This window comes from Oncorhynchus gorbuscha, linkage group LG10 (genome assembly GCF_021184085.1).
Source record: "Oncorhynchus gorbuscha isolate QuinsamMale2020 ecotype Even-year linkage group LG10, OgorEven_v1.0, whole genome shotgun sequence".
NCBI lineage: Eukaryota > Metazoa > Chordata > Actinopteri > Salmoniformes > Salmonidae > Oncorhynchus > Oncorhynchus gorbuscha.
The window spans coordinates 12,663,611-12,689,992 of NC_060182.1; the positions used below are offsets into that span (position 1 = coordinate 12,663,611).

Consider the following 26,382-nt stretch of genomic DNA (forward strand, 5'->3'; position numbering starts at 1 on the left):
TGACTAGTCTCTCAAAGCACTTCATGATGACAGAAATCGTTTAGCTCAGTTACTTTAGCTTTCTTGGGAACAGGAACAATGGTGGCCCTCTTGAAGCATGTGGGAACAGCAGACTGGGATAAGGATTGATTGAATATATCCGTAAACACACCAGGAAAGGGTTAAGGTTTGTGTTTAGGGCAGGCATGCCAAGGATCCCGGATAGCACTGACCGGGAATTTTTGCAATCAATCACCCAAGTTCTTCCATATTGAGATCATTATAATGACTTGATCAGTTATCTCCAGTGTTTGTTTATTTACAACATTGAAATTGTGCATGCTACAATCCAATGCAGTTGTATCTGCTATACCTACCATTTAAAAGGTCTTCAGAGGTTTAACGCTCATTTGAAACACTATTTCCTGCGTCTTTTAGCGTTTTTACAGGTCAAAACATAGAAGTTCAGCAGATCTAAACATTGACGTCAATCCCCTATTCACAAAGAACGATTTTTGCTCGTTCTTACCGGGGCCACATTCAGTTGCCAAACGTTGTCGAACGTTGCAGACATAAATTAAATTAATAGAGCCGACATGAGTCCTTGTTTTACAAGCCATAGAAGCATATTTCTTCTATATATCACGTCTATCTGAATTTTCAAAAACTCTGTGTCCCGATGAACGCGCCCCTGCACTCAATATCCCCTGAGTGGGCCAAGGCAATGGTACAGTCCACAGTCTTAGCTTGTTGAATGGAATTTGGGTCATTCTACTGTAAGCTTTTCCTATTCTATTAGGGTAATATGAGGAATTTATATACATTTTGAATAGCTTCCATTGATAGAGACTTAGTTAAAAATATCCAGACATAACGGAAATAATAAAAAACACTGTGGAATGTCATACGACCTGACTTGGGGCTGGTAAGCGAATGCGTAATTAACGGATCTCCACCTCTCCAATCAGCCGGAGTGAGTGACTCCAGAATCTATTCGCAGCTGCTCTACTACCCTCCGCATTTGGAACTGAACAGCTGCTAAAACGTTTGAACAATTTTTCAGAATGCGAACAGGGCATGCTGTCAGACAGGGGCGAACCGGTGCTGTATCTCAACCAGCAGAATAATGGCTGAGGACTATTGGGAGAGCACACTGGCTTTGGGATATTTTTGCTAAGATTACAAGGGCATACGGGATCTCGCGTCCTCGGGTAAGCGACAAAGCAGTCTGTCCTTGTTGCGCAAAACGGTATTTACACCGGGTTGGTTAGCTAGAATACGATTTAAAAAAAATGTTTTTGTCAATAGCTACGTTCCGCCGAAAATACTTGATAGCTTGTTGCAGCAACCACTGTTGATGTCAAAAGATCGGTTTACTGTACCTCCCACTTTTAAAGCTCTTCAATCACACGCATTACAATAATTCAACATTGTCTTTGTTGAAGAATAAAACATGTCCGTGATCACCGCTTTCTAATCATTCTTAGACTTTGAATCGCTTTCATTCCAATGCATGGTCATGCGTAAATGAAACATGTTGCGAGCTAGCTGTAGTTTAGCTAGGAAGGGCCGAGCTGTGCGCAGCCACTGACGCTAGCTTGTTGGCTATAGCTAACTAACTAGATCATGTATTAACTTGTTAACGGCGATTACTTTTCTGTCGTGTACCATTGGTTTCTATTGCACACATTAGCTGAATGATTCTTGCATTATAGCTACGAAACCTCATAAAGCTAAACAGCTTAACCAGCTAAAGCTAGGTCACAAATCCTTATTTAGGATATCCCTTCAAAATGAATCGTGCGTACATAATGTGATGGACGTAACGCTACCGGGTATGTTCCTATCCTGGTCAGCTAGCTATAGTCAGTTTGTTTAGTTTTTGTCAGATGGGAACCCAGCAAACTTAAGGGTCTTTCGGGATGCCATTGGGGAGACCCTCTACACTGTATGAATAGCTCATTTGCCTGCTTGCATGCAATTTCTAGTGTCTTGCTTGTTTTTGTCATGGTTACATATGAGCTAAGGATGCACGACTAGCTGCTATGCTGTTGATTAACTGCAGTCACAAACCTCCAGGGTGCTAGTCACCTGCTGTTGACAACCTGGGCATTGCCTTCAAAACGTCATCTTGATGTTGAGCTGTCCCATCAGTACCAGGCGGGCAGGCAGCCCTGTCGGATTCGCATGGTCACACTGCTCCATGTCAACAAGGTTCATGATGCACCAGTTTTAAAAGTATGTGAACACAGACACATAGGGACAACTAGACCTATCTGAGTGGATGCCAGTGCACCCGGATAGTTTCTGTGCTCGTGCTGTTTTTTCCCGTTTTTTTTCTACAATTGTAAAGGACTTTGGGTCCTTGAAAAGCGCTAGATCCCATTTTATTATTATCATCATTATTATTAAGGCCAGGCTTGCCTAAAAATGATTTCTAAGAATTATTCAGACAGGTACTTTGTTTTATTTTATATTTAGCCTCACTGCACAGGACAAGTTAAGTTTAATGTTTCAAACTCAAAGTAAATAGCCTCTTAAAATCAAATACCTTTTTGGAGTGTCTTCATCTAGGATTTCACTTCTAGATTTCCCTGCAATGGATGCCAGAGGAGGAGAACCTTACTCTACTCTCACCATCCAAACTATTCCAACTATTTCAAATGTTTTCTCTGTGAATCCTTTGTGAAAAATATGACTTAGTTTAGCTAATGGTCAGTCAGTGACATACCCAATAGCCTTTCCAACAACAGTAGAACCACTTTAGATTGTTGAGATAATGATGACATTCTCAACATACCTCAGAGTCTTAGTATAAACAAAGAAATTCTTACACCAGGGCTATCTAAGCCCCATAAGATTACCCTGTCCGCCCTCCTGCTCACCCCATGCCTCCAAAGTCTACAGCACTAACACAACTGTCACCAGATAGCCTAGAAGTGCCCATTTTCTTCGGATGGACAGCGTTCAGAGTGCATACAGAAGAAGTCCCTTTTTAGGCCAATATGCAATTTAATGGGTCACCAAGCGTCTAGCCTTCAAAAGAGAAGCTTTGGAGCTGAAACTGTTGGGCATCGTCGTGCCAAATTGAGTCATTAGTCACAAGGCAAAAACATGGGCTTCTGGAGGTTTGGCACAACTTTAGTAGTCGGCCCAGTCCTGAATATCTCCCAGATGCTCAAGAGACTAACTGCTATTTTTTCCCATTGGTATTTAGTATTTGCTTTTTCAGTACTATTTGAAAGGTAAGTTGAGATGTAGTTTTCAAGGTCATTGAACATGTCTGTTTTCTAGTGGTTTGCTTTATATTGCAATGCAGAGTGAAATCAATACATGTGCTGTGATGCCAGGGGAGAAGGACTGCCCCTTATTATTGAAGCCATGGAAGTTTAAGTCCGACCGCGGTTCTGCAGGCATTGTCAGCAGAAAACAAGATTCTCCATGATAGTGAATGAAAAAATGCCAGTCTTTGTGGTCAGTCTTTGTTTAAATATACAGAACCAGTCAAAAGTTTGGACACACCTTCTCATTCAAGAGTCTTTATTTATTTTTACTATTTTCTACATTGTAGAATAATAGTGAACACATCACATCTATGAAAGAACACATATGGAATCATGTAGTAACCAAATAAGTGTTAAACAAATCAACATTTATTTTATATTTGAGATTCTTCAAAGTAGCCACCCTTTGTCTTGCTGACAGCTTTGCACACTCTTGGCATTCTCTCAACCAGCTTCATGAGGTAGTCACCTGGAATGCATTTCAATTCACAGGTGTACCTTGTTAAATGTTAATTTGTGGAATTTCTTTCTTAATGCGTTTGAGCCAATCAGTTGTGTTGTGACAAGGTAGAGGTGGTATACAGAAGACAGCCCTATCTGGTAAAAGACAAGTCCATATTATGGCAAGAACAGCTCAAATAAGCAGAGAAACAACCGTCCATCAGAACTTTGAAAGTTTCTTCAAGTGCAGTCGCAAAAACGATTAAGCGCTATGATGAAACTGGCTCTCATGAGGACTGCCACAGGAAAGGAAGACCCAGAATTATCTGCTTCAGAGGATAAGTTAGAGTTAACTGCACCTCAGATTGCAGCCCAAATAAATACTAACAGACACACCTCAATATCAACTGTTCATTGAGACTTGTGAATCAGGTCTTCCTTTCCTGTGATGGTCGAATTGCTGTAAAGAAAGCAGTACTAAAGGACCCCAATAAGAGGAGACTTGCTTGGGCCAAGAAAGACAAGCAATGGACATTAGACCAGTGAAAATCTGTCCTTTCATCTGATGATTCCAAATGTTATATTTTTGGTTCCAACCGCCGTGTCTTTGTGAGGTGCAGAGTAGGTTAACGGATGATCTCTGCATACATGGTTCCCACCGTGAAGGAGGAGGTGTGATGGTGTGGGGGTGCTTGCTGGTGATACTGTCTGTGATTTATTTACAATTCAAGGCACACTTAACCAGCATGGCACAGCATTCTGCAGCGATACCATCCCTTCTGGTTTGTGCTTAGTGGGACTATCATTTGATTTACAACAGGACAATGACCCAAAACACACCTCCAGGCTGGGTAAGGGTTATTTGACTAAGAAGAAGAGTGATGGTGCTGCATCCACAATCACCCAACCTCAACCAAATTGGGATGAGTGGGATCGCAGAGTAAAGGAAAAGCTGCAAACAAGTGCTCAGTATATGTGGGAAATCCTTCAAGGCTGTTGGAAAAACATTCCAGGTGAAGCTGGTGGAGAGAATGCCAAGAGTGCATCAAGGCAAAGGGTGGCTACTTTGAAGAATTTCAAATGCAAAATATTTTTATTTGTCTAAGACTTTTTTTTTGGTTACGACATGATTCCATGTGTTATTTCGTAGTTTGGATGTTTTCACTAATTGCAATGTAGAAAATAGTAAAAATTATGAAAAACCCTTGAATGAGTAGGTGCCCAAACCTTTTTAAAACATTTTTCTATTTAATTTAAAATTTTACCCCTTTATCTCCCCAATTTCGTGGTATCCAATTGTTTTTCTTGTCTCATCGCTACAACTCCAGTACGGGCTCGGGAGAGACGAAGGTTGAAAGTCATGCGTTCCCCGATACACAACCCAACCAAGCCGCACTGCTTCTTAACACAGCGCGCATCCAACCCGGAAACCAGCCGCACCAATGTGTCGGAGGAAACACCGTGCCCCTGGAAACCTTGGTTAGTGTGCACTGCGCCCGGCCCGCCACAGGAGTCACTGGTACGTGATGAGTCAAGGATATCCCTACCGGCCAAGCCCTCCCTAACTCAGACGACGCTGGGCCAATTGTGCGTCGCCCACGGACCTCCCGGTCGCGACAGAGCCTGGGCGCAAACCCAGAGTCTCTGGTGGCACAGCTGGCTCTGCAGTACAGCGCTCTTAACCACTGTGCCACCCGGGAGGCCCAGGTGCCCAAACTTTTGACTGGTACTGTATATATATTTTTAAGACCATCATGGTACCAGTAATTGCCTCTGAAACACCAGATGTATGTCCTTCTTCTGTCACACACAGAAGAAGTTACAAGGATCATTTAGTTGCTAATGAAAGCCTGCAGTACCCTGGTCAGCCTTCAACTTGAGTTACTCAATGAGAGGGGTCAGCATTGAGCCAACCTCAACGTCATTTCCAGGAGTAGCTCAAACTGCGCATGTTATGTCTCAATGAATCGTTATCTTAACCAATTTTATTTAGCTTCAATGCGCTATTGAATCTTCACATAGGAAAGAATGGTTTCACGTGATCAATGGCTTTGTCCATTCATATATACAGTCTTTGTGTGATGCCCAGTATAGGCAAAGTCTGAATGATGAGAGCTCCCTTAATAGCAAAAGACTATCATTAGTGTCAAATCCAACCATTGAGTTCTCATCAGTTTTGAATCCAAATGAAGCAGCTTATCTTCTTGAGGCCTAAACATGTATCTTATTTGACCCCTGAGGAGTGAATGACCTGTCATCCTTTGACTGTTGTAGAGGATAATGAATATGTGTCAATCTTTGTTAGTAGTTCCCCCCTACAGGACAGGTTAACAACTGTTTAACAATGTGTTCGTTTGCTTGTGTCTGTCTGTGCCCTCAGAGAGCTTGAACTGTGGCTACCCCTCCGCCCTCTGCGTCTCGGCCCCCGCCCTCCACGTCTCGCTCCGCATCCCGCCCCCCGCTGCCCCCTCTGATGGACCGCATGAGGAAGATCAAGCGGCAGCTGTCCCTCACCCTGAGGGGGGGCAACAGTGGGGATAAGACCAGTGAGACCATCAGCCCTCAGGACACAGCGCACAGTCACAGTGACTCCGGTACAGTGGCTGATACAAACCAACACACACAATGACTCCAGTAGAGGCTGACCCCCACCAAGTTACCTATACAATACAATGACTCCAGTAGAGGCTGAGCCCTACCAAGTTACCTATACAATACAATGACTCCAGTAGAGGCTGAGCCCTACCAAGTTACCTATACAATGACTCCAGTAGAGGCTGACCCCTCCAAGTTACAGTGGGGCAAAAAAGTATTTAGTCAGCCACCAATTGTGCAAGTTCTCCCTCTTAAAAAGATGAGAGGCCTGTAATTTTCATCATAGGTACACTTCAACTATGACAGACAAAATGAGGAGAAAAATCCAGAAAATCACATTGTAGGATTTTTAATGAATTTATTTGCAAATCATGGTGGAAAATAAGTATTTGGTCACCTACAAACAAGCAAGATTTCTGGCTCTCACAGACCTGTAACTTCTTCTTTAAGAGGCTCCTCTGTCCTCCACTCGTTACCTGTATTAATGGCACCTGTTTGAACTTGTTATCAGTATAAAAGACACCTGTCTACAACTCAAACAGTCACACTCCAAACTCCACTATGGCCAAGACCAAAGAGCTGTCAAAGGACACCAGAAACAAAATTGTAGACCTGCACCAGGCTGGGAAGACTGAATCTGCAATAGGTAAGCAGCTTGGTTTGAAGAAATCAACTTTGGGAGCAATTATTAGGAAATGGAAGACATACAAGACCACTGATAATCTCCCTTGATCTGGGGCTCCACGCAAGATCTCACCCCGTGGGGTCAAAATGATCACAAGAATGGTGAGCAAAAATCCCAGAACCACACAGGGCGACCTAGTGAATGACCTGCAGAGAGCTGGGACCAAAGTAACAGAGCCTACCATCAGCAAGGGCATTGAAGATGAAACGTGGCTGGGTCTTTCAGCATGACACAATGATCCCAAACACATCGCCCGGGCAATGAAGGAGTGGCTTCGTAATAAGCATTTCAAGGTCCTGGAGTGGCCTAGCCAGTCTCCAGATTTCAACCCCATAGAGTTGAAAGTCCGTGTTGCCCAGTAACAGCCCCAAAACATCACTGCTCTAGAGGATATCTTCATGGAGGTATGGGCAAAAATACCAGCAACAGTGTGTGAAAACCTTGTGAAGACTTACAGAAAACGTTTGACCTCTGTCATTGCCAACAAAGGGTATATAACAAAGTATTGAGATAAACTTTTGTTATTGACCAAATACTTATTTTCCACCATAATTTGCAAATAAATTCATAAAAAATCCTACAATGTGATTGTCTGGATTTTTTTCTCTCATTTTGTCTGTCATAGTTGAAGTGTACATATGATGAACATTACAGGCCTCATCTTTTTAAGTGGGAGAACTTGCACAATTGGTGGCTGACTAAATACTTTTTTGCCCCACTGTACCTAGACATTACAATGACTCCAGTATAGGCTGACCCCTACCAAGTTACCTATACAATACAATGACTCCAGTAGAGGCTGACCCCTACCAAGTTACCTATACAATACAATGACTCCAGTATAGGCTGACCCCTACCAAGTTACCTATACAATACAACTGTAGGATATTTCACCCCTGAATTATTATACTGAACAACCAATTAGGCCTAATTGTCAAAGAAGTAATAACAAGTGAAACTGCAGACAGCTTTGTAGTTCAATGTGCAGAATATTTAGTTTAGTTTGGACCATCTTTATGCTCAAGGCGGGAGTTATTTTGTCCTTCTTTTCATAATGGTGATATGAAAAACCAAAATGGTGCGATGAAAAGCTCTCAAATTTACTCATTCAACTGTTTTCTTATCAGAGACAATGTGTCATCTCCAAATGTTTACAACTGTACTCATACATATTTCAATTAGGTCTGCTGTAAAAGGTTACATTTTCTTTCTTTCTTATACAAGCATGCCACACATGACTGGGTGACCTGAAACCAATGATGACTCAGTATCATTTGTGGGAGTACTGTACATGCAACAGAGTAGTGTCACTCTTGTGCAAAGCTCTGCAGTGCAAACATTACACCCTTTTATGGCTTCTCTGCTACTTGGGATACATGGTTTAGGACAGTGGTAGGTCTTACCTTACCATCACTCCACAGTGTGTGTTCCTAAATTCAATCTGGAGTGCTTAGAGTGCGCTCGTAAATTCATCAGTTATTCTGCGCTCTGGCACACTCGGACGAGAGTGCTCTGAAATTGGACTAGATATAGCCAGAGTGAATTTACCAACGCACCCACAGATTCACACACAAAATAGGCCATAGCTACACTTTTCCGAATCCTATATGGCTCCACCCTGAAGGATCTGGTGATGATGGGGTGGGTGTTTGTGTGATAACGGTGCTTCTGGTTCCTGCTTGCTATTCTTCCTTTAATCCGACGCATGTCTCTTCCAGCATGGCTCTCTGTGTTCTAATACTGGCTGTATTGATGCTGTCTCAGGAGGTTTCAATGAAACAACTTCAGTCTATTCTCCTCAACTTGACTCCCTGGTGGAAAAAAAACTGAAGAATTTGTGCAATAAAACCAATCAACATTTTGAAGAAAAAAAATCAATTGAAAAACGGTTTAGAATGGAAAATTAATTTGGCTTTGTGAAATAATGAATAAAGTGCTGTTGCGTAATATAATTGACCATCAACTGTGTCCATAAGAGATGATTAGAGGCAGTAAGCATGGGCCACATCTGGCCTGTACAATGCAATGAAACCAGTTCATGCAGCTCAGAAACTTCTCAGTAACCCTGTTACTAATACTGAAGGTTTTCCTTGTCAATTGACCCCATATTTTTTTGTCTTCCAGTGTGTATTAACCTCTTTTGGAAAGTGAATCGCATGCTCTGAAAGATGGACATTTGTACGTGTTTCCCCTGTTCATTTGGTTAATCCTTTAATTTCAAGTTACCGGCTCTTTTCTTTCCTTACCTGTTTCTTCTCATCTTAACCACCATTACTCTGTTCTTCTCTACCAAATGTTACTGCCTACTTCTGTAACATTTCCACTTTTCTCCCCAATACTACATCTTCATCCATGACTTTAATTTGTTTTTCTGTTTGATTTTCTCTTCTTTCTTTCTACACCCCTTCCCCCTTTTTGTTGTCCTGTCTTCATCCCAATCATGATCTGTTTCCTCATTCATTTGCTTTGAACCCCTGTCCCCGATCATACCATGCCCTGCCGTGCCCTGTGTCCCCCTTCCACCTCACAACCACCACCACCTGCATTGTCCTTCGTGACTCCCACCCGTACCCCATTCCTCCCTCCTGTGTGTGTCTCCCCTGTGTCTCTGCCTCCCCACCCTTCTCTCTCCCAGAGACCATGTCAGTGCGGGGCAGTGGCACTGGCAGTTTGCGGGGTTCAGTGCGAGGCAGTGGTGGTGGAGGCTCGTTCAGCATGCACTCCCTGCTCCAGTCGTACGGCTCCGCCCTGCGCCGACCACACAGCCTGGGCCGCAGCCTCAGCTCCTATCTCAACCACACCACACGCCTGGGTACAAAACACTTGGCCCACACAGGGAAGGGGAATGTGTGTGTGTGTGTGTGTGTGTGTCTGCTCTGGGAGTGTGTTTGTGACCTCTGGCTACAAGTGTGTGAGTGTGTATGTTACGGGTGTGTTGTGTTATGACTGGTCATGTTATAGACTTACAGAGCCTTCAGAAAGTATTCACACCCCTTTTGACTTATTCCACATTTTCTTGTTTCAGCCTGATTTCAAAATTGACTAAATATATATATTTTTTTCTACGCACAATACCCCATAATGACATAGTGAAAACATGTTTTCAAATGTGTTGAAAAGGAAATATCACATTTACATAAGTATTCACACCCCTGAGTCAATACTTTATTGAATCACCATTGGCGTCGTTTACAGCTTTCAGTCGTCTTCGGTATGTCTGTATCAGCTTGGCACATCTGGATTCTGGGATTTTCTCTCGTTCTTCCTTGCAGATTTTCTCAAGTTCTGTTAAGTTAGGTGAACAGCAATCTTCAAGTCTTTCTCCAGATTTTCAATGGGATTCAGGTCTGGGCTTTGGCTGGGCCACTCAAGGACTTTCACATTCTTGTTTTGAAGCCATTCCAGCGTTGCTTTGGTTGTATGCTTGGGGTCATTGTTCTGTTGGAACGTAAAATCTTCACCCCCTGTCTAAGGTTGTTTATACTCTGAAGCAGGTCTCATCAAGGATTTGGCTGTATTTGGCTTCTACTATCCTTACCAGTCTCCTAGTCCCTGCTGCTGAAAAGCATCCCCATAGCATGATGCTGCCACCACCATGCATCACGGTAGGGATGGTGTTAGATAGCACTTTGCATTCAGGTCAGAGTTACATTTTTGTTTCATCAGATCACAGCATCTTTTGCCGTATGATCCGTCTTTCACGTGCTGTCATGTGCCTTTTCTCAGGAGTGGCTGTCGTCTGGTCACTCTCCCATAAAGCCCAGATTGCTAAAGTGCTGTAGAGACTTGTCCTTCTGGCAGGTTCTCCCGTCTCAGCCAAGGAACTGTAGTTCTGTCCGAGTGGTCATTGGGTTCTCGGTCATCTCCCTGACCAAGGCCCTTCTTGCCCGATGTCTCAGTTTGGTCAGACAGCCAGCTCTAGGCAGTCTGGGTAGTTACATCTTTTCCCAATGATGGAGACCACTGTGCTCTTGGAAACTTTCAACACTCTAGAAATTGTTTCATACCCTTCTCCAGATACTTTTATTTAACTAGACAAGTCAGTTAAGAACAAATTCTTATTTTCAATGACTGCCTAGGAACAGTGGGTTAACTTCCTGTTCAGGGGCAGAACGACAGATTTGTACCTTGTCAGCTCGGGGATTCGAACTTGCAACCAACGCTCTAACCACTAGGCTACCCTGCTGCCCCAATATATGCCTCATCACAATACTATCTTGGAGATCTATGGACCATTCCTTGGACTTCATGGTATAGTTTCTGCTCTGACATGCACTGTCAACTGTGGGACCTTATATTGACAGGTGTGTTACTTTCCAAATCATGTCCAATCAATTGAATTTACCTCAGGTGGACTCCAATCATGTTGAAGAAACATCTCAAGGATGATCAATAGAAACAGGATGCACCTGAGCTCCATTTGGATTGTCATAGCAAAGGGGTGTGGCTACTTACAGAAATATTTAATTGACATACTGTATTTCATTTTTCAATATATTTGCAAACATTTCACTTTGTCATTATGTGGTATTGTGTGTAGATGGGTAAAACATTTTATATTTAATCCATGTTGAAGTCAGGCTGTAACGCAACAAAATGTGCAATAAGTCAAGAGGTATGAATACTGTCTGAAGACACTATATATGCCTGTTTTTTTGTCCTAGAATGGAATTTAAGTTAATTACATAATTTGAATACTGTTTGGAGAGTAGATTTAAAAGCTGATAAGCACATCACACCAGTGCTGTATAACAAGTTAACAACAGTGAGCGAAACCTCTAATAGTTGTAGTGGGAGACAACAGCGAAGAATTGCTTTTCCTCTCCAATCTTACTGTGATTGTACCGCATTGTAAGTCGCTCTGGATAAGAGCGTCTGCTAAATGACTTAAATGTAAATGTAATGTAATGCATGCTCCCCTCCAGGTGCCTTTGAACCAAAACGTGTCCCAGAAAGCAAACGTATAATGAAAGTTAATGTCAAAGGTAGTAAGATTATGATCGTTAGATTGCGATAGGACATTGAGAGCTGGTAACCCTAGCACTCTTCCATGTAAACCAGGAGTTGAGTGTGTTGCTGTGTGTTTGTACAGAGATAGTTCATGAAGATGTGAAGATCGGCTCTGATGGGGAGAGTGACCAGGTCTCGGCCACCTCTTCTGATGAAGTACACAGTCCTGTCAGGGTCCGCCTCAGGAACAACTCTGTACGCAAGATATCCACCGAGGTACACGCACTCTCACAGACTCACGCACTCACACTCTCTCTTATAACACTAGTAACACATGAGGTGTTTTATCCTAACTTCTAACCTTTAACTTCTAATCTTCAACCTCTAACCTTTTATCCTTTCTGTTAGGATATAAACAAGCGGTTGTCCTTGCCTGCGGACATCCGTCTCCCAGATGGCTACCTGGAGAAGTTCTGTCTGAACAGTCCTCTTTTTGACAAACCTCTAAGCCGGAGGCTAAGGAGAGTCTCCCTGGTAGGTTACTGCCCCCTCCCTCTCTGTCTCCCTGGTAGGTTACTGCCCCCTCCCTCTCTGTCTCCCTGGTAGGTTACTGCCTCTGTCCTACTGCCCCCTCCCTCTGTCTCCCTGGTAGGTTACTGCCCCCTCCCTCTCTGTCTCCCTGGTAGGTTACTGCCCCCTCCCTCTCTGTCTCCCTGGTAGGTTACTGCCCCCTCCCTCTCTGTCTCCCTGGTAGGTTACTGCCCCCTCCCTCTCTGTCTCCCTGGTAGGTTACTGCCCCCTCCCTCTCCCTGGTAGGTTACTGCCCCCTCCCTCTCTGTCCCTCTCTGTCTCCCTGGTAGGTTTCTGCCCCCTCCCTCTCTGTCTCCCTGGTAGGTTACTGCCCCCTCCCCTCTGTCTCCCTGGTAGGTTCTGTCCTCCTCCCTACTGTCTCCCTGGTAGGTTACTGCCCCCCTCTCTGTCTCCCTGGTAGGTTACTGCCCCCTCCTCTCTGTCTCCCTGGTAGGTTACTGCCCCCTCCCTCTCTGTCTCCCTGGTAGGTTACTGCCCCCTCCCTCTGTCTCCCTGGTAGGTTCTGTCTCCCTGGTAGGTTACTGCCCCCTCCCTCTCTGTCTCCCTGGTAGGTTACTGCCCCCTCCTCTATGTCTCCCTGGTAGGTTACTGCCCCCTCCCTCTCTGTCTCCCTGTCTCCCTGGTAGGTTACTGCCCCCTCCCTCTCTGTCCTCCTCTGTCTCCCTGGTAGGTTACTGCCCCCTCCCTCTCTGTCCTCCTCTATGTCTCTCCCTGGTAGGTTACTGCCCCCTCCCTCTCTGTCCTCCTCTATGTCTGCCTGGTAGGTTACTGCCCCCTTCCTCTCTGCCCTCCTCCTCTATGTCTGCCTGGTAGGTTACTGCCCCCTTCCTCTCTGTCCTCCTCTATGTCTGCCTGGTAGGTTACTGCCCCCTTCCTCTCTGTCCTCCTCTATGTCTGCCTGGTAGGTTACTGCCCCCTTCCTCTCTGTCCTCCTCTATGTCTGCCTGGTAGGTTACTGCCCCCTTCCTCTCTGTCCTCCTCTATGTCTGCCTGGTAGGTTACTGCCCCCTTCCTCTCTGTCCTCCTCTATGTCTGCCTGGTAGGTTACTGCCCCCTCCCTCTCTGTCCTCCTCTATGTCTCCCTGGTAGGTTACTGCCCCCTCCCTCTCTGTCCTCCTCGTCCTCTATGTCCTCATGCTCACTCTGTCTGGCCCATGCTTTTTTCATGAGCTGTCTTGTCCCTGTGTGTGTTGAGCTCTTAAGACTCTCCCTCTTGCATTTTAGTTCTTGTGTTTTGATGTGCACTACAATTTTGTTCTCCCTTGCGGTTATGCCTTGCTATACTGTTCCTCCACCATTTTCTTTCATTGATATTTATTCAAGGTCAGACCTTACACATTCACTGCCAGACATCTCAACAGAAGTGGTTGCACATGTCCTGATGAGATTGACCTTCTTTGTATCATCTTCCTGGATAAAGCCAGTCTCGTAGTTCATCTTCCTGGATAAAGCCAGTCTCGTAGTTCATCTTCCTGGATAAAGCCAGTCTCGTAGTTCATCTTCCTGGATAAAGCCAGTCTCGTAGTTCATCTTCCTGGATAAAGCCAGTCTCGTAGTTCATCTTCCTGGATAAAGCCAGTCTCGTAGTTCATCTTCCTGGATAAAGCCAGTCTCGTAGTTCATCTTCCTGGATAAAGCCAGTCTCGTAGTTCATCTTCCTGGATAAAGCCAGTCTCGTAGTTCATCTTCCTGGATAAAGCCAGTCTCCTGGTAGTTCATCTTCCTGGATAAAGCCAGTCTCGTAGTTCATCTTCCTGGATAAAGCCAGTCTCGTAGTTCATCTTCCTGGATAAAGCCAGTCTCGTAGTTCATCTTCCTGGATCATCTTCGTAGTTCATCTTCCTGGATAAAGCCAGTCTCGTAGTTCATCTTCCTGGATAAAGCCAGTCTCGTAGTTCATCTTCCTGGATAAAGCCAGTCTCGTAGTTCATCTTCCTGGATAAAGCCAGTCTCCGTAGTTCATCTTCCTGGATAAAGCCAGTCTCGTAGTTCATCTTCCTGGATAAAGCCAGTCTCGTAGTTCATCTTCCTGGATAAAGCCAGTCTCGTAGTTCATCTTCCTGGATAAAGCCAGTCTCGTAGTTCATCTTCCTGGATAAAGCCAGTCTCGTAGTTCATCTTCCTGGATAAAGCCAGTCTCTGGATGAAGCCAGTCTCGTAGTTCAGTTCATCGTAGTTCATCTTCCTGGATAAAGCCAGTCTCGTAGTTCATCTTCCTGGATAAAGCCAGTCTCGTAGTTCATCTTCCTGGATGAAGCCAGTCTCGTAGTTCATCTTCCTGGATGAAAGCCAGTCTGAAGCCAGTAGTTCATCTTCCTGGATGAAGCCAGTCTCGTTCATCTTAGTTCATCTTCCTGGATGAAGCCAGTCTCGTAGTTCATCTTCCTGGATGAAGCCAGTCTCGTAGTTCATCTTCCTGGATGAAGCCAGTCTAGTTCATCTTCCTGGATGAAGCCAGTTCATCTTCCTGGATGAAGCCAGTCCAGTTCATCTTCCTGGATGAAGCCAGTCTAGTTCATCTTCCTGGATGAAGTTCATCTTCCAGTCTCGTAGTTCATCTTCCTGGATGAAGCCAGTCTCGTAGTTCATCTTCCTGGATGAAGCCAGTCTCGTAGTTCATCTTCCTGGATGAAGCCAGTCTCGTAGTTCATCTTCCTGGATGAAGCCAGTCTCGTAGTTCATCTTCCTGGATGAAGCCAGTCTCGTAGTTCATCTTCCTGGATGAAGCCAGTCTCGTAGTTTGTAACAATGTTCTGGAGTCTGTCTGTCTGTCATATTTGTGAATAACAAAGCATGTTCTCATTCTGTGATTTTTACATGTGGTAAGACTTCTAGAATCCTCTAAAGATACAATGTGTTTTTTTCTCTCAGTCCGAGATTGGCTTTGGGAAGCTGGAGACCTATGTGAAGCTGGATAAGCTAGGAGAGGTATGCTGTTACAAACATATACATTGACATTATCCTACCCCTTAGTCATTGTTTATTTGCTCTTAACCTCTGCTGCCAAACATTTGTCCTGGCAGCGTTGAGGTTTGCTTCTGCCACTGTTTTGCACTGCTTTTATGATGTGCTCCTACTGTAGTCTGTCTGTAAGTATTATCTCTCTCCCAGGGAACCTATGCCACCGTATACAAAGGGCGCAGCAAGCTGACTGACAACCTGGTGGCTCTGAAAGAGATCCGATTGGAGCATGAGGAGGGGGCTCCCTGCACTGCCATCAGAGAAGGTGAGACACCACACCACCACAGGGTGGGCACTGGGCATAGTGCCCAAACACCTTTGTGTCGGGTGGGCCCGAGCCTGGGCCGCCAGCTAAAAATAAAACCCAACAGGTTGGGAAGTGGAAACCAGAGCAAGCCAAGGGAGCACTGGCTATTTACAGGACTGACCTCAGTCAACCACAGTTGCTGCTTCTGACCTCTGATATGGAAAGAGTTGAGACATGCTGTATAAGTATATTTAAAAAAAAATCATGCATTGGTTATCTCTCTCCCCCAGTGTCTCTGCTGAAGGATCTGAAACACGCGAACATAGTGACCCTCCATGACATCATCCACACGCAGAAGTCTCTCACGCTGGTCTTTGAGTACCTGGTGAGTCATCGTCCACACAGAAAGGAGGAGAAGCATAAGAGCATCTGACAGCACGTCACACACACTGTTCATCTGTCGACTCCTTACATTTTGAATGAAAACAAATCCAAATGAATTTGTTTGTGCCGGTGTCAAAGTTGTGTAAATGATTTGTGATTTGTCACGCAGGATAAAGACCTTAAGCAGTATCTGGAGGATTGTGGCAACTCTATCCACATGCACAATGTGAAGGTGAGGCACTCATCAGCCTACAATACCTTGATACATGATTTCCCTTACATTCTTTAGCATGTATCATAAAATGGATTTCTATCATTCCAGTCCGATGTATACATCTACTTAACAGTAGAAGAAATGGCACAGTGCCAATAGTTTTTAAATGTGTAGTTAGTGATTAGTAGGGTCTTTACTGGTGTATTTTGTCTTTGCACATTGTCTCCCTATGGCTCTCTCACCTACAGTATACCTCTCATGTCTCAGTGTGTCCCTGTGTCTCTCTCACCTACAGTACACCTCTCATGTCTCAGTGTGTCCCTGTGTCTCAGTGTCTCAGTGTGTCCCTGCGTCTCTCTCACCTACAGTATACCTCTCATGTCTCAGTGTGTCTGTGTGTCCCTGTGTCTCTCTCGCCTACAGTATACCTCTCATGTCCCTGTGTGTCCCTGTGTGTCCCTGTGTGTCTCAGTGTGTCCCTGTGTCTCAGTGTGTCCCTGTGTCTCTCTCACCTACAGTATACCTCTCATGTCTCAGTGTGTCCCTGTGTGTCCCTGTGTGTCCCTGTGTCCCTGTGTGTCCCTGTGTGTCCCTGTGTGTCCCTGTGTCCCTGTGTCCCTGTGTGTCCCTCTGTGTCCCTCTGTGTCCCTGTGTGTCCCTGTGTGTCCCTGTTGTCTCAGTGTGTCCCTGTGTGTCCCTGTGTGTCCCTGTGTCCCTGTTGTCTCAGTGTGTCCCCCTGTGTGTCCCTGTGTGTCCCTGTGTGTCTGTGTGTCTCTGGGTGGTCTGTGGCATTGTCATGTCTTTGCAGACTTCTTATCTCATGTCTGTTACTGTGCCTCTCCTCCTCAGCTCTTCCTGTTCCAGCTGCTGCGCGGCCTCAACTACTGCCACCGCCGCAAAGTCCTCCACAGAGACCTCAAACCCCAGAACCTGCTCATCAACGACCGCGGAGAGCTCAAACTGGCTGACTTTGGTCAGTACCTCTAACTGTACAGACAGTCTTATCACCACACCTCAAAGTCCCTGTGGAACCAGAGTGTTATCTGTAGTGTTTCAGTTTAACGTTCTCAATAATTGAGAGTAACGACAAAACAATGTGTTCAGAAAAAAAGCACATCCATTTATTTGTTGGTAGTACGACAGAGTTTTGCCGGTGTAATAAGCCAATATGTCCCAAGAGCCTCTCCCACAAACGGTCATGTAAAAATGTTAAGCTACTTTCAAACGTTTTGTTGAATATTGAATCATGCTTTTGTCTCAGGCCTGGCCCGGGCTAAGTCCATTCCCACCAAGACATACTCCAACGAGGTGGTGACGCTATGGTACCGTCCCCCAGACATCCTCCTAGGAAGCACTGACTACTCAACGCAGATAGATATGTGGTAAGAATAAACTATTGGTCTTAGCCAATCGGGTTGATATTGATGTTTGGTTATGACATTCTGTTCTAAAATGTCAGTGAAGTTGTTATAGTAACGTTATATTTTGACTCTGTAGGGGAGTGGGTTGTATCTTCTACGAGATGTCTACAGGCCGCCCCCTGTTTCCTGGTTCCACAGTGGAGGAGGAGCTGCACTTCATCTTTAAACTGCTAGGTGAGACTGTACCCCCGTCGCTGCCCAACTTGGTCCATGGTGTGGCCCTGCCCTTTTGAAGGAAAAGAGACGGGGAGAAATGCATTTTGGCACCATGGAGACGCCTAAGGATATAAAACATCCCTTCCTTTTCAATGTCTTGAGAGTTGAAGCACTTGTTTGTGTCTGCTCCAGGTACACCCAATGAGACATCCTGGCCTGGAATCACCTCCAATGAGGAGTTCATCTCATACAACTACCCCCGGTACAGAGCCGACTGTCTACGGAATCACACACCAAGGTGATGCAGTGCTCGGCACTGTGACTGTTTATGACACGTTAGACCTGCTTGTTCAATGAGAGTTACCTTAATTTATTGTGTATTTGTTGTTTATTCCTAGACTGGACAATGAAGGAGTGGAACTGCTGTCCAAACTGCTGCAGGTGAGACCACCCCTGTGGCAACATTGTCATCATTGACAAACACCCATCTCACCTTTTTAGATAATCTTTCTGATCGTCCTGGAGGTGTTCGTTGCCATTAGCGACAGTAGAGTGAAGCTGTGTGTCCGTCTGTGTTTCAGTTTGAGGGAAAGAAGCGCATCTCAGCAGAGGAGGCCATGAGGCATCTATACTTCCACAGTCTGGGAGACCGAGTCATCACACTGCCTGACAGTGAGTTGGCCTTCACTCCTCCACACATGACTCACACACATTATTAACAGCAGTGTAGTCTCATGTCATTGGTAAATAATTGTATAATATGAACGTATCCTCTCCTAGCTACATCAATATTTTCACTTCAAGACATTCAGCTGGAGAAAGAGCCCGGCTGTAGAAGCAGCTCCTTGTCTGACTCAGGTAAGTTCCTCTCTTTACAGTTGTATTTCATCCCATAAACGAAATGTCTTATTTTAATGTCCCAACTTCCTTGTACAAAATGTAAACTTAATGGCTAAATCACTGTGTTCCAGAGCTCGTACAGGGATGCCTAAGGTTCCGGCACACCTTAGGTATATTCAGTTCACTTCCTCCTCTCATGAGGAGGCCGCGAACCATCCCCTCCTTTCCCCTCTGATGCACTTCAATGTGTCAGTCTATCATCCCATGGCTTTTAACAATGAATATGTAACCATTCTCAAAACACACCCTTAGATTTTGAGGCTAGAAGAATATTGTATGTCAAGAGTACATTACATTATATTGAGAACTTTACATTATGTCAAGACTACTTTACATTATGTCAAGACTACTTTACATTATGTCAAGACTACTTTACATTATGTCAAGACTACTTTACATTATGTCAAGACTACTTTACATTATGTCAAGACTACTTTACATTATATTGAGAACTTTACATTATGTCAAGACTACTTTACATTATGTCAAGACTACTTTACATTATATTGAGAACTTTACATTATGTCAAGACTACTTTACATTATATTGAGAACTTTACATTATGTCAAGACTACTTTACATTATATTGAGAACTTTACATTATGTCAAGACTACTTTACATTATATTGAGAACTTTACATTATGTCAAGACTACTTTACATTATGTCAAGACTACTTTACATTATGTCAAGACTACTTTACATTATATTGAGAACTTTACATTATGTCAAGACTACTTTACATTATATTGAGAACTTTACATTATGTCAAGACTACTTTACATTATGTCAAGACTACATTACATGATACTTGACATTTATTTACATGTGTACATCCATACAGAACACATTAGGTGGTCTTCACTTTCAATGGAAATTCCCACTGTTCATTGTAATACACACTCATACACAATAATGTAAAGAAAGGAGTAGCAAGAGCAGTGCTCTCAGATATTTAAGTACGCTAGGCGAGCTTTTTTATGCCAATTTGTTTTGGCTCATGAACATAGCCTCAGACATTTGTTAGAAATGAACACAAACAGCATGCATCACTGGACAGCACCTTGAATACAAGACTATCCTCGAACAAACACCAAGTCACATCACATCAACAGGGCTAGTGCACAGTACTCCACCTCTGAATGGTTATAGGTTTTCTTTGCTAAAATAGCTGTTTCTGGTTGGTCCCCTGTTCTTCCTGGTTGTGTTTGATTTGTTGAAAACATGCCTGCCCTCAGCTCTGACTCAGGAGCATTCAGTCCCCTGGTCATTATACGTTGTAGTCAACCCAGCTCAGGCCTGGTAATTATGCGTTGTAGTCAGCCCAGCTCAGACCTGGTCATTGTGCGTTGTAGTCAGCCCAGCTCAGACCTGGTCATTGTGCGTTGTAGTCAGCCCAGCTCAGACCTGGTCATTGTGCGTTGTAGTCAGCCCAGCTCAGACCTGGTCATTGTGCGTTGTAGTCAGCCCAGCTCAGACCTGGTCATTGTGCATTGTAGTCAGCCCAGCTCAGACCTGGTCAGATCACTGATCTGTGTAGTGATGGAGAATGGGCTTCTCATAAGAGTCTGCTTCCCTTAACCTCCCGCCTGAGGAGCTCTCACTGGACCCAGTCAATCAGAGAGATATTATCTGTGTTCTCTTGGCTGCATTGTTTATGAGCTGTTTTTTTCACCTGGGCTTTTACCCCTTTTTCTCCCCTATTTCATGATATCCAATTGGTAGTTACAGTCTTCTCCCATCGCTGCAACTCCACTATGGACTCGGGAGAGACGAAGGTCGAGAGCCGTGCGTCCTCCGAAACACAACCCTGCCAAGCCGCACTGCTTCTTGACACACTGCTCTCTTAATCCGGAAGCCAGCCTCACCAATGTGTCGGAGGAAACACTGTCCAGCTGGCGACCAAAATCAGCTTGCAGGCACCTGGCTCGCCACAAGGGGTCGCTAGAGAGCGATGGGACAAGGAAATCCCGGCCAGCAAAACCCTTCCCTAACCCGGACGACGCTGGGCCAATTGTGTGCTGGCTGTGACACAGCCTGGGATTGAACCCAGGGTCTGTAGTGATGCCTCAAGCACTGCAATGCAGTGCCTTAGACCGCTGAGCCACTCGGGAGGCAATGCTGTCTTTTACTGAGGAAAACAATTCCTTTTTACCAAATGTAATAAAACACAGACTACTAAACCCCTGCTCAACAATGAAAATCAATATCCAAATTATGCCCAACACACACATGCAGTAAAAAATGTGAAGAGAAATCAATTGGCCTGTTGCTTACATAATCCAAATATCAGCCATGGATAAAATGTGTGTTGTTTTGTAACACAGTTATAATGAGAAATTCATGATTACATAATTTCCTGCATTAATTATTCATATGTCTTTCTGAGGGGTGTTCTGCTCTCTCACCCTAAACTCGTTCCTGTTATATGACAGAGGGAGGGTTAACCGTCCTGTAGATAACTCCTGATTTAGCCCGAGGAGTCCGGAGTGGGGTGATAATGAGAGGGTGGATCTCTGACTCATTCTCATTTGCAACACTGCTGCTATTCTATCTACTTGAAGCTTATCAACAATGCGGAAGGGAAAAGTACAGTTTACTTCAACTATGTTTGACGTTAATATTGTGCAATACTCTGTATTTTTTTACATGCAAAAGAATGTACCCCTTTCGGCCTCCCAGGACTTGGTGTATTTGAGTTCAGAGTCATTTACATTTCTCCCCTTTCTGACACACCAAAGGGGAATGCTGATGTGACATGTTGCCTGTAGGGACCTTACCCACTGAGTTGTCCTGTATGAAAACCCTATGTTTGTTCCTGCTTCTCTCTCTCTCTCTCTCTCTCTCTCTCTCTCTCTCTCTCTGTCTCTCTCTCTCTGTCTCTCTCTCTCTGTCTGTCTGTGTCTCTGTCTGTCTGTCTGTCTGTCTCTCTCTCTCTCTCCACATTCGTCTGTTTCCACACTGAATTTGTGGACCCTGTTTTGACAATGCGAAGTGAAAATAAGGCACTAGTGTCAAATATCTGTACTTGAATTGATTTCAAATATTGTTGTGACGTCCATGGAGGGCAGCGGTAATTAATGATGGTTTGGAATGTAAGGATGCGGATACAAAACACATTTGTGTTGAATTTTGACACAAGTGCTACTTATTTCCTTTGTCAACGTATCACTGTGTGTGCTGTTTTGTCTTCATACGGTATCTCCTTTGTCAGCAGCTCTCTTACCCCGATGGAACCTTCTCCCTCTGGTCTCTGTTCAAGTACCTGTGATGATGAGTGTTCCTCCTGGGATCTGTCTGTCACTCCTCTCACTGTCTCTCTCTCTCCTCACAGTGAACAGCATATCTCGTCGACAGAGCCTGCTTTTCTGAGTGGAGTGAGAGAGAGACGGACGAACGAGAGGACGGGAAGCTGAGACATTTCTGTGTGCGATGAAGGGATACATATTCATCATCTTTATACCTTTTGAATTGTCATTGTTGGTCCATTTAGTGTTGAGGTTCCCTAGCTGTTTACATGTAAGACGAGGCTGAGGAGGATACCTGTTTTTCTTCTGTGTTTGCTCTCAATATGCACTCTCTCCTCTATATAGAAAAGTTTACTGTCACAGACACACGTTTACCATCACGTATACTGTAAATGCTGACAGGCAAAGAAAGCCTTACCATTTTTCCTTGTATAGCTAACTACTGTGATCTTTAGTTTACAGGCTGACATAATTGCAGCCCTGTATAATTACATTTAGACATGTCAGGACATTCTTTGAATGCAATAATCATCACCCGTACATTTTAATGGATTTGGACCAAAGTTTTCGACTCACTTAAATTATGCACAATGCTATTGTAATACCCCTAGCTAGAAGCTTTCTATGTTTTATTGTATAATACCACAATGAAGGAATCATTTGAAAAATGACAAGGCTTGAATAAGTGATAAGTTGATTAGAGTTATCTTCTAATTGAGGGGGGAATAATAATATGGTGAGGCTGTAGTGTCTCACCTTGGTCTTCCACACTCCCATTTCCACCACAGCAAGGTATTAGTCTGTCCCTCCCATTTCCACCACAGTAAGGTATTAGTCTGTCCCTCCCATTTCCACCACAGCAAGGTATTAGTCTGTCCCTCCCATTTCCACCACAGTAAGGTATTAGTCTGTCCCTCCCATTTCCACCACAGTAAGGTATTAGTCTGTCCCTCCCATTTCCACCACAGCAAGGTATTACAGTCTGTCCCTCCCATTTCCACCACAGCAAGGTATTACAGTATCCCTCCCATTTCCACCACAGTAAGGTATTAGTCTATCCCTCCCATTTCCACCACAGTAAGGTATTACAGTATCCCTTCCATTTCCACCACAGCAAGGTATTAGTCTGTCCCTCCCATTTCCACCACAGCAAGGTATTAGTCTGTCCCTCCCATTTCCACCACAGCAAGGTATTACAGTCTGTCCCTCCCATTTCCACCACAGCAAGGTATTACAGTCTGTCCCTCCCATTTCCACCACAGCAAGGTATTACAGTCTGTCCCTCCCATTTCCACCACAGCAAGGTATTACAGTCTGTCCCTCCCATTTCCACCACAGCAAGGTATTACAGTATCCCTCCCATTTCCACCACAGCAAGGTATTACAGTATCCCTCCCATTTCCACCACAGCAAGGTATTACAGTATCCCTCCCATTTCCACCACAGTAAGTTATTAGTCTGTCCCTCCCATTTCCACCACAGTAAGGTATTACAGTCTATCCTTCCCATCTCCATCAATCCAAGGTATTAGTCTATCCCTCCCATCTCCCCATTGAAGGGGGATATTAGTTTAGTACCAGGTAGATTAATCCCAACAGTGTCTTGGTGGCATTTGGGGGAAAACCTCATGGTGTATTTATTTATTTATTTTTATAATGCTGTGCTTGGCTGATATGGTACAATGGTTTGAAAGAAAATCACTTCTGTTCTATTTTCACACAACGTTTTGCAGTTCTCTGAGGAATCCATAGCACTTACAGGAATTCTCCTCATTCTTGCAGGAATTCTGGAATTTGTGGAACCGTTGTACCAAAAACCTGGAGATGGCGTTCTCTTTATTGATTATATAGACATGCATCCAATACAAATTGAGCTTCCACAGTGAAACATCACAACCCTGATAGGTTTAATGACTCTTTAGGGCACAGGGTACAGTATTGTTGGGTATAATGTAATTGTGTTTACACATCTACCTGTTTGGAGTGAAAGAGACAGTCTGCAAATTTCCCCACTATGTACAGGGTGATGTGTGGTCATCATTCTGAGGAGAGTGAGAGAGTGCACCAGACACAGTCTCACTACTAATACACCGCCTGCTGATGTAGTTAGCCCACCTATTAACCACGGCTGTTGTTCTAAAGCAGTGGTTCCCAGCCTTTTACCCATGTACATTTTACCAGTAGGACTATGGTCTCATGAGTCTTCTCAAGTACTCCCTGTGGATAGGCCAAGTTCCCCCTGTGGATAGGCCAAGTTCCCCCTGTGGATAGGCCAAGTTCCCCCTGTGGATAGGCCAAGTTCCCCTGGTTGGGAACCACTGTTCTAAAGCACTTCAGTATGTGGATTCTGTGAAAACCAAAGTGAACATGCATAAAACTGTCATCTGAAATGTCTGGCTCGTCGTTTTGAATGGGGATAGATGATGTGTTTCAAACCTCAAATAACCAAAGTATACATTTTTGGATTGAGGCGGTAACTTGGAGAGAAATGCAGTTGGTTATGAATTCTCACCATCTCAACCATTGGGTTAGTTTGGTGGGTTGGGGTGTGATCCTAGCAGCGAGATGTTGTGAACTTAGTAAGTGTGAATGAGTGAGCGTGTGCTGTCTGTGTGCGGTGTGTGTGTATGAGAGAGCCAGAGTGAGAGAGTCAGAGTGAGAGAGTCAGAATGAGAGAGTCCGAGCAGAGGATATGTGTCGTGAAGCACGGCAATGTTATATTGTGGAAAAAGAATATGGTATGTTGTAAATAACCTTAGATTATTTTACGGAACCGAGCAGAGGACTGTGCAATGAGATGAGGATACTCTTCTCATTATGTCATATTGAAGATAAGAATATAGTTTTCTTACGATGATCATTGATTATATTGTTATTGTGTTCTTATTCTTTTAATGAGAAAAGGTTTATTTGATCATAGAATACATAATCAGTGTAGATATTTGGGTTTTCTGTTTATCATTTGTTTTCTCTGATGGTGAAAGGGGCTCTTCCATATACATTGTCAGAAGAAGCATGGATATGTTGCCATGGAAGGGCTAATAGGTTGGTCGTGAAGTCTTGTCCCATTTTATATTTCGCAATAACTGTTGTACTACGCAATAACAAGTTGTACAGTACGTGATCCCTGTCCAAATTTACCAGTGGATTGAATACTTTATATCGAACACAAAAACAATGAAGTCACAACTTTAAGTAGAACAAAAAAAAGATACTGGAGACTGTTTTATTGCCCATTGTCACTTTTACATTTGGATTCAAATGGTGAGATTTTGACATCACTGTTGACAAAGCGCTTAGTTTTTTTTTATTGAGCCAAGAAACAAGAAACTTCTTGTAGTTTTCAGTATTGATAAAACTGTTTGACATTTCTTTATAAAGCAAAACAAGTTCAATTCTAAGGTGTAGTGTATGTGCCGAGGTTAAGACGATGTTCTTCAGTTGTCAAGGAGAGTTGGATTACAGATTGGACAATGCAATTAGGACAATGCAATGAGACTTGGTTTTGAAGCAGCTTTACCATACAGCCCAGCATATCTAATGGGCATGAGATGTGTTGATGAGGTTGAAAAGGTATGAACATTTACTGTAAACTGTTGTGTGTGTGTGTGTATACATAGGTAGGTACTGTACTGTAAAACATACCATTTGAAAAGGAATTTAAACAAACACAAGCAATACATTTGGCAAATGTCTGATGCAGAAGCCTGCCAAACAAGTTGGTGCTCTGATAGCATTTAGGAATGGTATGTTATGCGGAGGCTACAGTACACAGCATTGTGATATGATGTTTTTCCTATAGTTGGTTGGGAAAACATGGCCATATTCAGTAGGTATAACACTACAGGAAGTTGCAGATATAAATGGAATGTAGCCTATGGAGCAACCAACACATTAGACTGACATTTTTCTCTGACACGTTCTTCATGGCTGGACATCTGAATATGTTTTAGATCTGTGTGTATATTGTATGAATATGTAAATGCTCAAGATGTTTGGTTTGATAGGCTCCGTCCACTGTGTGTAAAAACTGGATTTGAATATTCAAAAGCTCTTTGGATTGGGGCAATAGTTATTATTTTTCCCATCTGGGCAGCGGTTTGGAAAGGACTACAGTGTAAATTGTCAAGTGAAATACCACACCATCATGAACCTGTGGTTATTATATCGGTGACACACTGAAATACCACGCCATCATGAACCTGTGGTTATTATATCGGTGACACACTGAAATACCACGCCATCATGAACCTGTGGTTATTATATCGGTGACACACTGAAATACCACACCATCATGAACCTGTGGTTATTATACTGACACACTGAAA

At 43.9% G+C, this 26,382-nt stretch overlaps 1 protein-coding gene across 7 annotated transcripts; it reads left to right on the forward strand.

Moving 5' to 3' along the window:
* Positions 1–768: 768 nt before the first annotated feature.
* cdk16 (cyclin-dependent kinase 16) lies at positions 769–24,918 on the forward strand. Of its 7 annotated transcripts, none has more exons than XM_046364930.1 (19): positions 769–904; positions 1,043–1,190; positions 6,085–6,298; positions 9,620–9,796; positions 12,077–12,210; positions 12,343–12,468; positions 15,397–15,453; positions 15,637–15,751; positions 16,024–16,118; positions 16,287–16,349; positions 17,181–17,304; positions 17,593–17,713; positions 17,829–17,926; positions 18,101–18,206; positions 18,307–18,349; positions 18,490–18,580; positions 18,689–18,766; positions 18,880–18,918; positions 22,142–24,918. In XM_046364930.1, exons 3-19 carry the CDS (start codon positions 6,178–6,180, stop codon positions 22,177–22,179), a joined length of 1,626 nt encoding a protein of 541 aa, XP_046220886.1. In that variant the 5' UTR covers positions 769–904; positions 1,043–1,190; positions 6,085–6,177; the 3' UTR covers positions 22,180–24,918. The 7 variants fall into 7 exon arrangements, 5 of the variants coding, with proteins under 5 accessions (XP_046220886.1, XP_046220887.1, XP_046220889.1 ...); XR_006840873.1 differs by lacking the exon at positions 769–904 and having other exon boundaries at positions 917–1,190; positions 22,142–22,234; positions 23,837–24,918; XM_046364931.1 differs by lacking the exon at positions 1,043–1,190 and having other exon boundaries at positions 771–904.
* Positions 24,919–26,382: the final 1,464 nt, after the last annotated feature.